Source organism: Corythoichthys intestinalis, chromosome 2 (genome assembly GCF_030265065.1).
Source record: "Corythoichthys intestinalis isolate RoL2023-P3 chromosome 2, ASM3026506v1, whole genome shotgun sequence".
NCBI lineage: Eukaryota > Metazoa > Chordata > Actinopteri > Syngnathiformes > Syngnathidae > Corythoichthys > Corythoichthys intestinalis.
This window is the reverse complement of record NC_080396.1, coordinates 28072418-28087825: the sequence shown is the minus strand read 5'-3', so window position 1 is coordinate 28087825 and position 15408 is coordinate 28072418. Positions and strand designations below refer to the sequence as shown.

At 36.2% G+C, this 15408-nt stretch overlaps 1 protein-coding gene across 2 annotated transcripts; it reads right to left on the bottom strand.

Annotated features, from left to right (window-relative positions):
- Positions 1–3348: 3348 nt before the first annotated feature.
- On the bottom strand, positions 3349–15243 carry LOC130905306 (transmembrane protein 237A-like). Of its 2 annotated transcripts, none has more exons than XM_057818577.1 (14): positions 14962–15243; positions 14822–14857; positions 10890–10921; positions 10770–10783; positions 10640–10702; positions 10431–10559; positions 6837–6933; positions 6612–6769; positions 6265–6397; positions 5549–5740; positions 4518–4591; positions 4325–4412; positions 4094–4215; positions 3349–4024 (listed from the first exon to the last, which is right to left on the bottom strand). In XM_057818577.1, exons 1-14 carry the CDS (start codon positions 15094–15096, stop codon positions 3960–3962), a joined length of 1338 nt encoding a protein of 445 aa, XP_057674560.1. In that variant the 5' UTR covers positions 15097–15243; the 3' UTR covers positions 3349–3959. The 2 variants fall into 2 exon arrangements, with proteins under 2 accessions (XP_057674560.1, XP_057674568.1); XM_057818585.1 differs by having other exon boundaries at positions 3402–4024; positions 15076–15243.
- Between the last annotated feature and the right edge of the window lie 165 nt (positions 15244–15408).

The window sequence follows — 15408 nt, the reverse complement described above, 5'->3', positions numbered from 1 at the left end:
TAAGATGCAAGATAAACAAAAATAAACGGGACTTAGCCAATAACAGATATGTGAAAACCCCCTATAATTGAACCCCTTCCTCTTCCCTACACCCTGTGAAAACCATGTGCTTGTACCACCGCCTAAACTAAGTCATGCTTGGACATTGCTTGAGCCCATCATCTAGTTTATTCCACAGCTTCACTCCACAAACTGAAACACAAAGAATTTTAAATGTAGTTCGTACCCGCTGATGCTGTAAGTCAGGTGTCCCCAAACTTTTTCCTGAGAGGGCCACCTAACTTTTCCCTTCTCTGTTGTAACATAAAAAGTGTGATGATTGCAGGAGTGCCAAAATGTAAAAAAATTATTGTTTTTCAGAAAGCCACCATCAAATAACCCTTTCTGGATTCTTGACGGAACAAAAGTAAATAAAATAAAAATGATAATATAATATAATTAGAGCTGTCAAAATTATCGCGTTAACGCGCGGAAATTAATTTTTTAATTAATCACTTTAAAATATTTGATGCAATTAACGCACATGTCCCCCTCAGACAGTATTCTGCCTTTTGGTAAGTTTTAGAGCAAGTTTTTTTGTGCTGTCTAACAGCAAACTCTTGTGGTCGCTTTGCGACATGGTTTATTGCTTTCTTGCCAGTTCAATATGGCTGCACGACGTCTCGGGCTGACGCCTACGTTGTAATGTTGTGCTTATATGATCCTTGGACAAGATTTGTCCGTAAGTATGGTTGTTGTAAAGAATGTACATATTATGTTAGTAAGCGAAATGTTATATTTTTTGTATGAGACGCTTTTTGTTTTTGTTTAGTGAACCTGTATAGCGTGCTAAGCTAACATTGTTGCTAATGCAATGCTTGTGTACTTTTTTTTGTAGTTTCACTACGGTCTAAAGAGGACAGTGGTTTGAGGCTATTTTATTAATAAATCAGATGAAAAAGGAAGAAGTCTGATTATTAAGGCGTCGTTCACTAGCTGTCTAGCTTTGGAAAAAGTAGACGCTTCGGAGTGAGGACAGCATAGACAGATTTAAACGACAGTAGAGTGAAATGCCCACTACAGTCCTTATGTACTGTATGTTGAATGTATATATCCATCTTGTGTCTTAGCTTTCCATTCCAACAAATTATTTTACAGAATATATATATAATTTACAGAAAAATATGGCATATTTTATAGATGGTTTGAATTGCGATTAATTACGATTAATTAATTTTTAAGCTGTAATTAACTCGATTAAAATTTTAATCATTTGACAGCCCTAAATATAATATAATATAATACAATAATAATAACACTATTAATTAAATAGATAATAACCAAATAACCTTCTCTGAGTTCTTCACAGAAAACGGCCAGGAAATAAATAACACTATTGAGAAAAAAAAAAAAAAAAAAAAAAAATGCTCTCTGGTATTGTTCAGGGGGCCGGACCAAATGTGGAGGCGGGCCGTAGTTTGGGGACCCCTGCTGTAAGTGAAGCTCCCCCCACGAACTGTATTGTCCTCGTTAAAAAATAATTTCTGTATATTGCCAGGAAGTGACCTGTGTAAAGCCTTATACATTAGGTGAGCTGTTTGAAAATGAACCAAGTCCATGCATTTTAATGTTCTGGAATTTAAAAATGTATTTGTATGATCCCTATAACCAGAATTATTTACTTTTCTTATGGCTCTTTTTTTTGGTAAAATGGATAGTGAATTTATTGTACATTTTATAAGTATTACCCCAGACTTCTGCACAGTAGGTGTAAATATGGCAGGATTAAAGAACAGTAAAGTATGTGGAGTGATTTATGGTCAAGTCTGTGTTTTGCTTTAATCAGGACTGAAATGCTTCTTGATGATTTACTTTGTACGTTGTATATGAGCTTTCCAGTTAATCTTCTCATCGATAACTATCCCAAGAAACTTGTTTTCATAGACCCTTTCAATATTTAACCCATCTATCTGTATTTGTAATTCACCATATTCATTGTATCTGCTAAATAACATGAATTTTGTTTTACTTAAGTTTAATGATAATTTGTTTCTGTCAAGCCAGCTTTTTAGTTTACAAATTTCATTAGAAACCCTACCCAGGAGCTCATGCAAATCTCCCCAGAGCAAAAGATACTTGTGTCATCTGCAAATAAAACTAATTTTAGTATTCATGAAACTTTGCATATATCATTTATATAAAGAATAAACAGTTTTGGACCTACCACTGAACCCTGGGGACACCACAAGCAATGTCCAAGCATGATGATGGTCACCCAACTTCACAAATTGTTTTCTGTTACTTAAATAACTCTTCACCCAGTGTAGTGCCACTCCCCTGATCCCATGCTTTTCAAGTTTATTGATTAAAATGTCGTGATTAATGGTGTCAAATGCTTTCTTAAGATCTATGAATATTCCAACTGAGTGTAATTTGTTATCAATAGCGTTAGTGATCTCACAACTGATTCTATTAAGGCTAGTAATGTTGAACTGTTCGCCCTAAATTCATACTGAAGTAAGCTATATTTACTCATGAATTTGTCTAATCTGTTGAATAATTTTTCTAAAATTTTGGAAAACTGTGGAAGTAGAGAAACAGGCCTTTAATTTGTGAAGTGGTGTCTATTCCTGGTCTTATATAATCGCACTACTTTACCTATTTTCATTTTGTTTTGAAATTTACCAGTTGAAAATGTTACAGATATGTGTTAGTGGTTTTGAAATCCCCTCAATGACCTTTTTCACAACCGTCATTTGAATCAGTGGATGTTTAGCATTTACATGTATTTACTATATCAATTATTTCTTCTTCCACCACTGCTGTAAGGAACATTGAGCTGGGATTCCTTTTTACAGTATTAAGGTTTTCATTCCACTCCTCAGATAAACTTGTATCTGAAATTTGTTTTGCCAGATTTGGTCCAATGTTTCAAATGTATTCAAAACTGCATCTTGAAGTAAACTGTTAAAAAAAATAAATCATGTAATATATAATAAATGTAGACATTTAAACCAGTGTGCCTACGCATCAGCTTCAATATTTTAGTATTTAACCATTTTTCTTCAACTTGTTTTACTCATCTTTTCAAGATCGTCTTTCTACATTTTACGAAGTCAGAGCCACTAAAGTTTGTACTCATTTACAACTTGTGTAAGTGTCCAAACTCGCATTGCCTCTTAATACGTTGTGTTATTGCACATTCATTACTATTAGGTTCACCCAAATTTGCTGAGAAAATGTTACTTGCTTTATTTTGCCATATAAACCCCAAACTACTGTATAGAGATTGGATGTAAAAAAGAAAAGAAATAATTTCAAATATTTTCCCACTACTAATGTGAACTTAACTTTAGAGTGATTTTTATTCAACGTAAAATAGCCATGTATGAAACCAGACTTAGGTCAGAACTCTACCTCAATCATTTCAAAACAATCAGCTTCATCTGGTGGAGCCATTTCGTTTATTTGGAGGTGTGTTTTCTGTCAATGCCATGCTGAAAATTGAGTTCAATTTAAACTACAGTTAGTTGAAGCTTTGTCTTTTTGGTGCTAGCACCGTCGGATAATTGGAATCATTCCAAATTCCACCCTAAGCTTTTGAATAAGTTTAGCTGGAAGAAAAAAATTCCAAAGCATGATGCTGCCACTACCATGCTTCACTGTAGGTATTTTTTTTTTTTTTTTTTTTGATGAGATTTGGAGTTTTTGTGACAAACGTCTTTTGGAATTGTGGCCAGATAGACGGAGTTTTATTGGACTTTAATACACGTGTAACTCATATGTGTTTGAAAGATCAAAGTATTTGTGTTTTATTTCATAAAATGAGGCTTCTGTCTTGCCCTGCCTACTTCATGGTCCAAAAGTTTTAAAAAGATGATCACATGTACAGTCAGTACAAAACTTAAAAAAAAAAAAAAACATCTATACATTTATTTTTATAAATACAGAGCAAAAAGCTGTGCAAAATTGTGTGATAGTCAGGCGCTTATTTGCAAGTTGTCATCTGTCTTGGGTGGCTCGACCCGCATGGCAGTCAGGTAACCTGGGAAAGACAAAAAGTCTTTCTAAGAAATCCATACTATAATGTCACTAAATCTTGATGCTTTCTTACTTTCGGTATTGTCCCTCTGAGGTCGGATGACAATGAAGATCCAGGCCAAGCCTACCAACAATGCCACCACAAGGTTGACTGTCACCCACGAGTGGAGAATTTGATGTTTGGACCCAGGTAGCCTTGAAAGGAACAAATCCAATTTGGGAAAATTGGGGTTTGTAAATTCCTGGTTTATTTCCATCTATTCCCATGAACTTGTTTCCAACTATGAAAAGTTGGCAACCTTACCATAATGTTTCATTGGTGTCTGGGTAGAGGTTAATGCGATCACTTGTCATCTGCTGGCTGAGGGACAACAGCAACGCTGAGAAATACACTGCAATGATGAATGGAACCAGGAAACGGAGAAATTGTAAAATAGAGATGTTGTTGTTAAGTGAATTTTGAAAAATGAGAGGCATTTGTGGAAGAATATACTGACAAAGGGAGGCAAGAGCCACTGGATCCAGTGTGATCAGCTCCTGCAGAGCCATGGAGCTCTTGGCCAGGTTTACTCTAGTGAAAAATATTCACACTCCATTCAACATCAAGAATTTATAAAATAGTACATTCAGTGTATTTTCATTCGCTGAAATAATGGCCAAAGCTATGTCTTCAAAAAATAAACATTTTTGTTGCTGAAATCCTTAATCTACACCTTAACCTCAGTCCTGAGTTTCATTTACTTCCATATTTAGCTATGTCATGGTCATTTTGCCACACATTTTGTTTTGTATTTTTGAAATCTTACCATTTTTTTTTTTAATCAATTCTTTGGGGTTTTTACACATTACCAAATTCAAGCACTTCTTAAAGACTTTCAAGACCAATTTTCTAGTTTTTCCCAATACTATTAAAGGTTATCCTCATGTTTTATTTCTTCTTTTTTTTTTTTTTCCCCACAATGGGGCAGAAATCAAATATGGTGCCAAACAACTTTGTTGCACTTGTTGCACCCTGCACTGCTCAAAAGAAATACTGATCTAGAAAAACATCAAACATTTATGATTGAGATCGTATTGGCTCCGAGTACCAAGTAGGAAACTTTTTTTATATTCCTTAATTTGATAATTGGTCTTTTTAGATAGGTTGCTAAGAAATATTGTGTGCCTAACGTTTCCAAGCACTTCAAACAAAATTTAAGCATTTTTCAAACCTTGAAAACAACATTGAGTCCAAGCATTTTCACAAATTTCAAGCACCCGTACAAACCCTGATGCTCCCATCCACCCTTACGCCAAGGCAAAACAGTCTATTCGCATGATAAATTTAGCAAAAAATTACCTCCCACAGAATCCAAGAAAACAGAAAGCTCACTTGTTTAGTAAAATTAACTACGATGGAGTAACTCAAAGCAACTGCAATTGTATGAACTGCATTTAAAGATCTCCCCTAGAATTAAAAGCATTTTACCTATATTTTATGGTTCAATCTTTTTATAATCAACAAGAAAGGAAATACATTTCGTGGTACCTGTCAAAAGCTGCCACAGTGCTGATGGCCAACAGCATGTAAAGCAGAGATTGTGATGGGTAAGCCAGGCTTTGGTATTGTTCCAGCAGGTTGGATATAGCTGTAAGGTGCTGGCCAGCTAACATAAACACTACCACAATGTTCCACACTGCAAATCCTGCCAGGAAGCCTTGACAGTGCAGAGCAAAAATTCTAAGCAGACAAAAAAGAAAAATGATGTATTTGTCATATTTGAGCACAACAAAACACAAAAGCACAAAAGAACCGATCATTCATTCATTTTCCATGCCGCTTTTCCTCACGAGGGTCGCGGAGGTGCTGGAGCCTATCCCAGCCAACTACGGGCAGTAGGCAGGGGACACCCTGAACTGGTTGCCAGCCAATCGCAGGGTACAAGGAGACATACAACCATTCACTCACACACATCAATGTATCAATTTTCTGTACCGCTTGTCGTGAGCCTGTCTAAACTGACTTTGACCAAGAGATTCAGCAGCTAATCGCAGAGCACATTACAGTCATTCAAGTTGACATCTAAGGTCTTCAATCAACATAACATTCATGTTGTTAGAATGTGGGACGAAAACTGGAGTAACCGCAAGCATAAAGAAAGGCCAGAGTCTGTATAAAACTCTCCAACCTCAGAAATACAGTATAAGGCGAGGCATACTAATCCCTCCTCTTAATGAATATTGTCCAACAGAGTCTAGTTTCACCTGAAGCCTTCATGCACCATGAGGGAAACATCTCTAGTGGTCCAGCATGGTTGCATGGGATGGAAATCATTGAGGTTTTCCATTTGGTCACTTGTCTTTCTCCTGTTTGACCACTCTGCTGCCTGGAAGCGCTCTGGACAGTAACATTTATGCACAATCAACAATGGTGGCAGAAAAAAGAACAAGTACTGTACATTTAAGAGTTGAATTGTTTAAATAAATAAAAAAATAATAATTTCAACCATTGTTTTTTAAACAGGTATATGTACTTCTACTCAAATAGTATAATAGTATATCTGCCATCTTGGACAAATGGTAAATGTACATTGTTCATATCCATTACTCACTGCTCCGCTCTACAAAGATCTTTCCAACTGGCTGACTCTGTCCTTGCGGTGCAGTAAACAGAGAATGTTGCGGTTTATAAGACGACATGTCTGTGATAATGTCATCCTCTTCTACATCCAGTTCATCTGGAAGTGAGGATTCCCCAACTTTTGACTTCCTGAAATGATGGGAACAACAAAACTAAACAACAAAATCAACAAAAATGAAAAAAGACTGTCTCTTACTTTTTCTTTTTGTTTTTTTTGACTAGTTCTTCATCAGTGGTCTGATCCACTGTGTCCCCATTTACCAGGTCAGCTTGGTCATCTTCAAGATCGGAAGCTTTATTTAAAGATATGAACAAAATCAAACATATATCCATATACAGCAGCCCCTCATATATTGTAAATTTCAGTCCAGCAGATTGACCTATTTCTGGATTCCATAAAAAACAAACAAAAGGTAAATATATACAGCGGAAAACACTCAGGTGAAGCTCTGCTCTGAGACCCCCAATTTGGCCAAATTTCAAAATTGTCCTATATGCATGTGTGAAACGTTTTTTTTTTTTCGTCAATTTTTCTTTGTTTGGATCGATTATTTATCATCTAAAATATCGGGGAAAATGCGACAGTAACAAAAAAAAAAAAAAAAAAAAAAACAATTAAGCGACAGTTATGAGGTGGTTATGTGTTACTTATTTACAGACAATTTTTTTCATTGTGACGTAATTTGTTTTGTTTAAAATATGTGAGTGAATAATTTCTTCGTTTTTTTTAACTAAATATTAGACACCAATTAATGATTCTAAAGTAAAAATTACAGGCATTTTGAATAATAAATATAATTACAGTACATCACAAAAGTCAGTACACCCCTCGCATTTCTGCAGATATTTAAGTATATCTTATCATGGGACAACACTGACAAAATGACACTTTGACACATTGAAAAGTAGTCTGTGTGCAGCTTATATAATAGAGTTAATTTATTTCCCCTTCAAAATAACTCAAAATATAGCCATTACTATCTAAACCCCTGGCAACAAAAGGGTACACCCCTTGGAAACTACGTACATCTCTAAATGTCCAAATTGAGTACTGCTTGTCACTTTCCCTCCAAAATGTCATGTGACTCGTTACAGGAGTGCTGTCAGCATTGCTGCAGAGATTGAAGAGGTGTGTATGTGTGTGTGTGTGTGTGTGGGGGGGGGGGCTGTTAGTGCTCAGACCATACGCCGCACTCTACATCAAATTGGTGTGCATGGGTGTCACCCCAGGAGGAAGCCTCTTCTGAAGACGGTACACAAGAAAGCCCGCAAACAGTTTGCTGAAGACATGTCAACAAAGCACATGGATTGCTGGAACCATGTCCTATGGTCTGATGAGACCATAAATTAAATTTAAAAAATAATACAGATGAGCTTTCCCGAGCCGATTGCGTAGTCGCACTCTCCCTCCTCTTTGTTGGTCAGGGAGTGCACTGGACTTGCTTATTAAAGTTAACGATGATTGACAGACGTTTGGGTTTGATCTTGCCAGAGACGCGAACTTCAAAGCGCCGCATGAGTCAATCATCGTTTAACTTGTTAAATAGTTGCAGTGGCAACTCAGAGTGTAGGTGAGCAGCTTGAGCGGAATCACTCAATGACACATTTAATAAAGCCAAGCATTTTTCTACTTTATTCTTGTTTAAAATAATTCAGTGGGACAGTAACATGTTAAAAACTCATAATTATTACATTTGAAGTGCTTAAAAACCATTTATTAATATATATATATATCCATTTTTAATTATACTTTTGGGAAAAAGTGAAAAAAACGTCATATATTTTTTTATAAATGTTATTATATTTTTTTGGGTTGGGGGTGCTACGTCGAGGTTTTTCACTTATTGCGGCGGGTTCAAGTCCCCATTAACCGCGCTAAACGAGGGATCACTGTCATGTATTTATACACCCTGCCCCTAGTTTAACTTCAGAACAAACAAGGAGGAATTTTAAAAACATATACCGTATTTTTCGGACTATATGTCGCAGTTTTTTTTTCATAGTTTGGCTGGGGGGACTTATACTCTGGAGCGACTTATGTGTGAAATTATTAACAAATTATTATATCATTTCACATGTTATTTTGGTGTTTTGAAATGTGACACTGATGGTTTGTTAAACTTGTTAGCATGTTCTTTATGCTATAGTTATCTGAATGACTAATAGTTATGTTACGTTAACATACCGGCCACGTTTGCATTTCGTTGTTCATGCATCATGTAACATTATCATACTGTATACTTATTCAGCATGATGTTCTCTATTGTATTTTTATTAGGGCTGTCAAACGATTAAAATTTTTAATCGAGTTAATTACAGCTTAAAAATTAATTAATCGTAATTAATCGCAATTAATCGCAATTCAAACCACCTATAAAATATGCCATATTTTTCTGTAAATTATATATATATTCTGTAAAATAAATTGTTGGAATGGAAAGATAAGACACAAGATGGATATATCCAGTGGGGAGAACAAGTATTTGATACACTGTATTCAAATACTTGTTCTCCCCACTGTACATTCAACATACGGTACATAAGGACTATAGTGGGTATTTCACTCTACTGTCATTTAAATCTGTCTATGCTGTCCTCACTCCGAAGCGTCTACTATTTCCAAAGCTAGACAGCTAGTGAACGATGCCTTAATAATCAGACTTCCTTTTTCATCTGATTTATTAATAAAATAGCCTCAAACCATTGTCCCCTTTAGACCGTCATAAAACTACAAAAATAAAAGTACACAAGCATTGCATTAGCAACAACGTTAGCTTAGCACGCTATACAGGTTCACTAAACATAAACAAAAAGCGTCTCATACAAAAAATAGAACATTTCGCTTACTAACATAATATGTACATTCTTTACAACAACCATACTTACGGACAAATCTTGTCCAAGGATCATATAAGCACAACATTACAACGTAGGCGTCAGCCCGAGACGTCGTGCAGCCATATTGAACTGGCAAGAAAAAAAATAAACCATGTCGCAAAGCGACCACAAGAGTGCGCTGTTAGACAGCACAAAAAGCCTTGCTGTAAACTTACCAAAGGCAGAACACTGTCTGAGCGGGACATGTGCGTTAATTGCTTCAAATATTTTAACGTGATTAATTAAAAAAATTAACGCGCGTTAACGCGATAATTTTGACAGCCCTAATTTTTATTTTAAATTGCCTTTCAAGATGACATATCTGTTCTATGTGTTGGAGTTTATCAAGTAAATTTCCCCCAAAAATGCGACTTAGACTCCGGTGTGACCCCCCCCCCCCCCCCTTCATTGCGCATTTTTGGGCTAGTGCGACTTATACTCAGGTGCCACTTATTGTCCGAAAAATACAGTATTTATACATAGAACTATTCTTGGTCATTTATAATACCTTTAACATTTTGAGAATATTAATTGCTTTTTTAAAATGTCTCCAAATAAAAGGGAAAAATACAAATTCATTTATTCACCTTCCGAGCCGCTTACCAATTAAATAAAATCCATTATAAACTAAAATGTATCAACATACATACACAACAGGTTACCTCAATTTAAACTAAAAGGGAAAAATACACCCACTCGCCCAAGCCAACAAAGTACTTGAATTTAACCTTTAATATTTTTAGTGTCCATAGTTTCTAGCTGGTAACAATGCTATTTGTTAATCTGCACATGCGTCATGAGTCAGTTGAAATGAAAATATTGGATTCCTTCAGGTATTAGAATTAGAATTGGCACTTGAGTGTAAATCCAGCCTTAAAGGAGGGTCATTCCCGCTGTTTGGTCTGACTCTTACGTATAGTTGGTGTCTTTTTCTTCTTTTTCTTCCTCTGAGGGGGTGCATCTGTGGTTGCGTCAAGTGAAAGTTGTTCTTTGATCTGAAAGGTCTGCCTGCTGCCCCGGCCTTCCATCTCCATTCCTTGATCTAAATAGAATTGCATGAGATTCAGGTATGCAAGAGTCGATGGGAATTCATTCCCATTTAAACGTGAGCATTGCACAGACCGTCTGTGTCATCTGTTTCAGTTGTCTGCTTTTTCACTCGCTTCTTCTTGACTTTTCTCACTTCTATTACATAGGAAGAGTTAAGTCAGACTCATGCATTCAATAATATGGTCAATACTTCCTTACTCACCAGCAGCGTCATCGCTTAAGTGTCCGGATATATGAGAAAAAAACAGGGCCATATAAGTAAATTAATGTAAACACAACAAAAGCGTTTTTTCTTACTTTTAAAGAAATTAGCTTGCCTTACCTTTGTCCTGAGGAAAGTTTCCTTTGCACTCGCTATAAAGGGGATACAACCACAGGTCACTTATGCGTATTTTTATCAGAAATTGTTTAGAGCAGATGATAGGACAAGAAATAAACTTCACCAGTGTTTTTCCGGCCATTCTTCACAAGAAGCAGGCAAGAGTGAAGTGAAGCTGTACATTACGTACTGTTATTAAATCCTTAGCTAAATCTGTGGTCAAGCATCTGCCAGGAGTAAGGATTAGTCAGGGCACAGGTCAAAGCCTTTCCTACTCGGAGTGGGTGCGGGTGGTAAAAGAAATGACTTAAGTAATGTATTACAAGAGCTCTAGTGTCAAATGTGATTTTGATTTTGCTTCTGAATTAAAATGTAATGGTAGAAGATGATCCGGAATGGCAGTAGATTTTCTCTAAGGACTTGCGGTTTGAACAGAAAGTTCAAATTTGAGTTTGGATGTGGTCGTCTACTTCTGAGGTAACCCTGGAGTTCAGAATACATCAGGAGGATCGCGCTCTTGAGATCCCACTTACGGTGTTTCATCACACCAGATGGACTCACAAGTTGTTTTGATATTGTATAGCTTCACTCAATTTGTTAAATGTCATTCGCTCGACATCTATTGTTGTCAGTTGATCCTGAGCAAGTATCCCCCATTTGTGGCCTTTTCCTTTCCTATTTTCCCAGTGATCAGAGGACGCCATAATCTTCGGTCTTCTGTGGACATTGTAATTGTCTACCAACATGTATGTGAAGCCCTTCGAGAAGTTTGTTGTGATTATGGGCGATATAAATAAATATGACTTGGCTTGGGGAATTTGGATGCGGAAAATATTGTTCAACATCTTGGCTGACGTCAATACCAGAGCTGTCCCGACTAGTCGATGTTGTCGACGTCATCGATGACGTAAATGCGTCGACGGGCAAAACATACCGTCGACGGGTCATGACGGGTTGAAAAAAAAAATACATGCGGATAAAGTTTAGAATGGCAGGCGTTCGCGATACAAGCGGTTGTTACGGGCATCCCCAAGGGGGCCGCTGTTATTTCAATGTGACCGGTGTTGTCAGATTGAGCAAAGAGGAAGAAAGCAGGCGGGCGAGCGAGAGAGGAAGCGAGATCGGAGAGTTGGAAAAGTGCGCGGGTCGCGCCGAGTTCAGTGGCTTCATCCCCCAAGTTTTTGTTTTGGTCAATAAAAGTATCCTTAAAGAGCCATCGACGCCTCTCGGTGTTTTTATGCACGCCGCCGCCTTCCCGAGGAGGAAATCGGACGAACCCAGACGACCCGACGACAACGAGCCAAGTGAATCGCCGGTGAGGAGTTGAAAACACCGCCAATTTCCAAAAAGAGCAGAGATGGTTACACGTGAAAGTGGCATAAATCCAAAAAAGCGGAGCAGAATAACCAGAGCCTGGAATTATTTCAAGTAAAACATGGAGGGTGCCACTGTGTGTACTCTTTGCTAAGCTGAGCTTGCATACCACGGTAGCACGTCGGCTATGAACGAACACTTGAAGCACCGTCACCAAAGTATAATTTTCGAAGACAACAAGAAACAACAAGCTAGCGGATTGTAAGTCCATACAACTCTCTAACGATAGTTTAAATTGAAGTTGCCTTTATGTGCGTCGTATCAACGCGCATTTTTATTTAATAAAATAATATAATTATATATTTTTTTAAAATTATTAATAAATTTATTAGGATCATGGAAGCTCCCACATTGGGAAAATATATACATATATCCTGTATATACATAATATAAAAAATATATATGGAAACACCACTGGCCTGCTTATTGTAATCCATGATTGCACTAATGTTATTTAATATTATAAAGTTTTACATATAGTAGTATACTATAAAATTAATACTACATACTTAATTTTTGTTACTGTGGGTATGTGTGCCTTTCATTCAAAATAATTGTGGTAATATTTCAGTGTGCCCTCTGCGTTATCTTCAGGTTAAAACAAACAAAAGTTGAACAGTTTTTCCCCTCCCCAAAAAATGCGGAATGCACACCGGAAAGAGCATCTGAACTCACACAAAGTATTCTGAAAATGATTGTCCGGGACATTGCAATTCATTTTAACATTGAGAACAATATAGACAATGACATACCGCAAAAAGAGTAAGAATTGTTTTGACTCCTGTTAAAAAGGTGAAGTCACAGTGTTTCCGTTTACATTTTTTTTGCACCAGTTTATGCCAGCAGCATTTGACCTCATTGTTTGTGATTTATTATTGATATTTATGTTATTTATTTATACATCGATAAAGAATTTAGGTGTTCCAAAATGTTTTTTTGAATTAATAAGCTTTAACAAAAATTTCATTTTTAAATTAGTAAAAAAAAAAAAAAAAAAAATTATTAGATTAGTCGACTAATCGTAAAAATAGTCGGCTGACTAATCGGTAGGAAATTAGTCGTTTGGGACAGCCCTAGTCAATACGCTGCAGTATTTTGAAGTTGAATTGGTGGAAAAATATGAAGGAACAGTGACTGTTCTGTTCTTTAACATTTCCATGTATTATATACAGGGGTTCAATTTCTTGCCGGAACTCCCCGACGCGAAGGTTGCCACGCAGCCAGACATTTTATGTATTTATATTTGTTCTTTCTTCTTCCTCTTACACTACCTCTTACACTACTGAAATGCAAAGAAAACTGTTTTAGCACAGTTATTTCTATGACACATAAAAAAAAAATTAAAAAAAAACAGATTTTCATTCAAAATTGTATTTTTTTTTTTTTCCAACAAAAACAGCAATAACCCCAACCTCCAGCTCCTAATTTTTTTATTTTCCCTCATTTCCTCACATACTAAATGCCAATGCCAAATCTCAATTTTAACTACTTAAGAACATAGGATGTATATTAAAGTTGGAGTTAATGTAAACATTTACTTTTTTTTTTTTTTAATAACAAAGATATGAGCAACATACATTCAGAAAAGTAAGTACAAATGACATATTATGCAGAGTGAAATGGAATATATTTTGAAAATCGTGCAAACATACTTTTTTTTTTAATCATAAGGAAATGAATAAATAGCCAAACATAAATGAACAAAACAAAGTCCAACGTGCACATCGACAGCTCAGATGTTCTGAACCTCCCCATCACAGCAAATAAAACTAAATATGATAAGTAAGCCTCCTCATGTCTTTCGTTGCTCTTAAAGATTTGATCCATTTTATGTTGCATTGCCCTTTTTTGTGGCATCAATTCAACCTTTTTCTTTTGCTGCTCCAGAAAACATGCACATTTGAACCAATCAGAGCTAACTATCGCTGCTGATCACGTCAGTATGACAGCCAAATGAACGGATAAATGAGTCCAGGTGTTTTGTATTCGCACATTGACATGATTCATCATTGTCAGACTCAGAAAATTGCAGCAACTGGGGAAACCTCCATGCTGTTCGTCGAATAAGATAAATAATAAATATTGGTGGAAATGGATTACGCTACACAAGCACTTTATTATGCGTGTTGTTAACACTTGTGTATATAAATCTGATGTTGGTAGATTGTTTTCTTCTTGGAGATGAAATGTATGTGTGGCGGCTTAGCATTTTTTTTTTTTTTTTACATAGCGTTCTGACAGTTGCCGTCATGTTTTCGGAATCAAAGCACCGTCTACCGGAACAGCAATCTGGCCCTGAATTTTATACCGGAACTGCATTCTGGCCCTGTATCTCATACCGGAACTGCGTTCCTGACCGTTCTGGCCCACTTTCACCCCTGATTATGTATGTTCAAAGCCTACTATTCAGATTAATGTTTTTTTTTTTTTCATTATTTTATTAACTTAATTCGAAAATATTTTGTTTTATTTATTAAGTTAATTAATTAATAATAAAAAATAAAAATAAACCGTAGTCTTTGTACACATATGTATTTGGACACATAAGATGTAGTACTGACCTGTGGCAAAGGCGGGAGCTCCCTGGGTCGCGTTGGCTATGAAGGTAAACACAGCATAAGCATTAAACTACCATAACAACACATTTTAAGTATTAAACATGAGTAATGTAGTTTTATATCTTATTGGCTACCTCCCCTACCTTGCTTTCACCAGAGTAAATATGTGCATTTTTTGAAGAAAAAAAAAAAAACGCAACTAACGTTTGTAGCATGCAATCAGTTGAAAGATGTTCCTTTGCAAATAGAAACGTTACCTTTGATAATCCGTTATCCATTTCTATTTGCCAGGAATTACAAATGTACTAATTCACCATAAAATCCAATGCAATACGATTTCAAGGCTTGCTTGTAGTATTTCATAGTTTATTTTGGCTTCGGCAGTCGGCATGGAAGAAGTGAGGTTAGGTGATTAGACCGGATGTAGCAGCTGGTTGCACAAGTAACATCCGGTCTCGTCAAAATAAAACCTTACAGAAGTGTCAAACATCACAGCTTTATTATTTACGAGTTGGAAATACAGAATCGGTAATGCTGGATTTCATAATTTAAATTTACTATCAATGTAAACAAGAAACACCAAGCTTGTA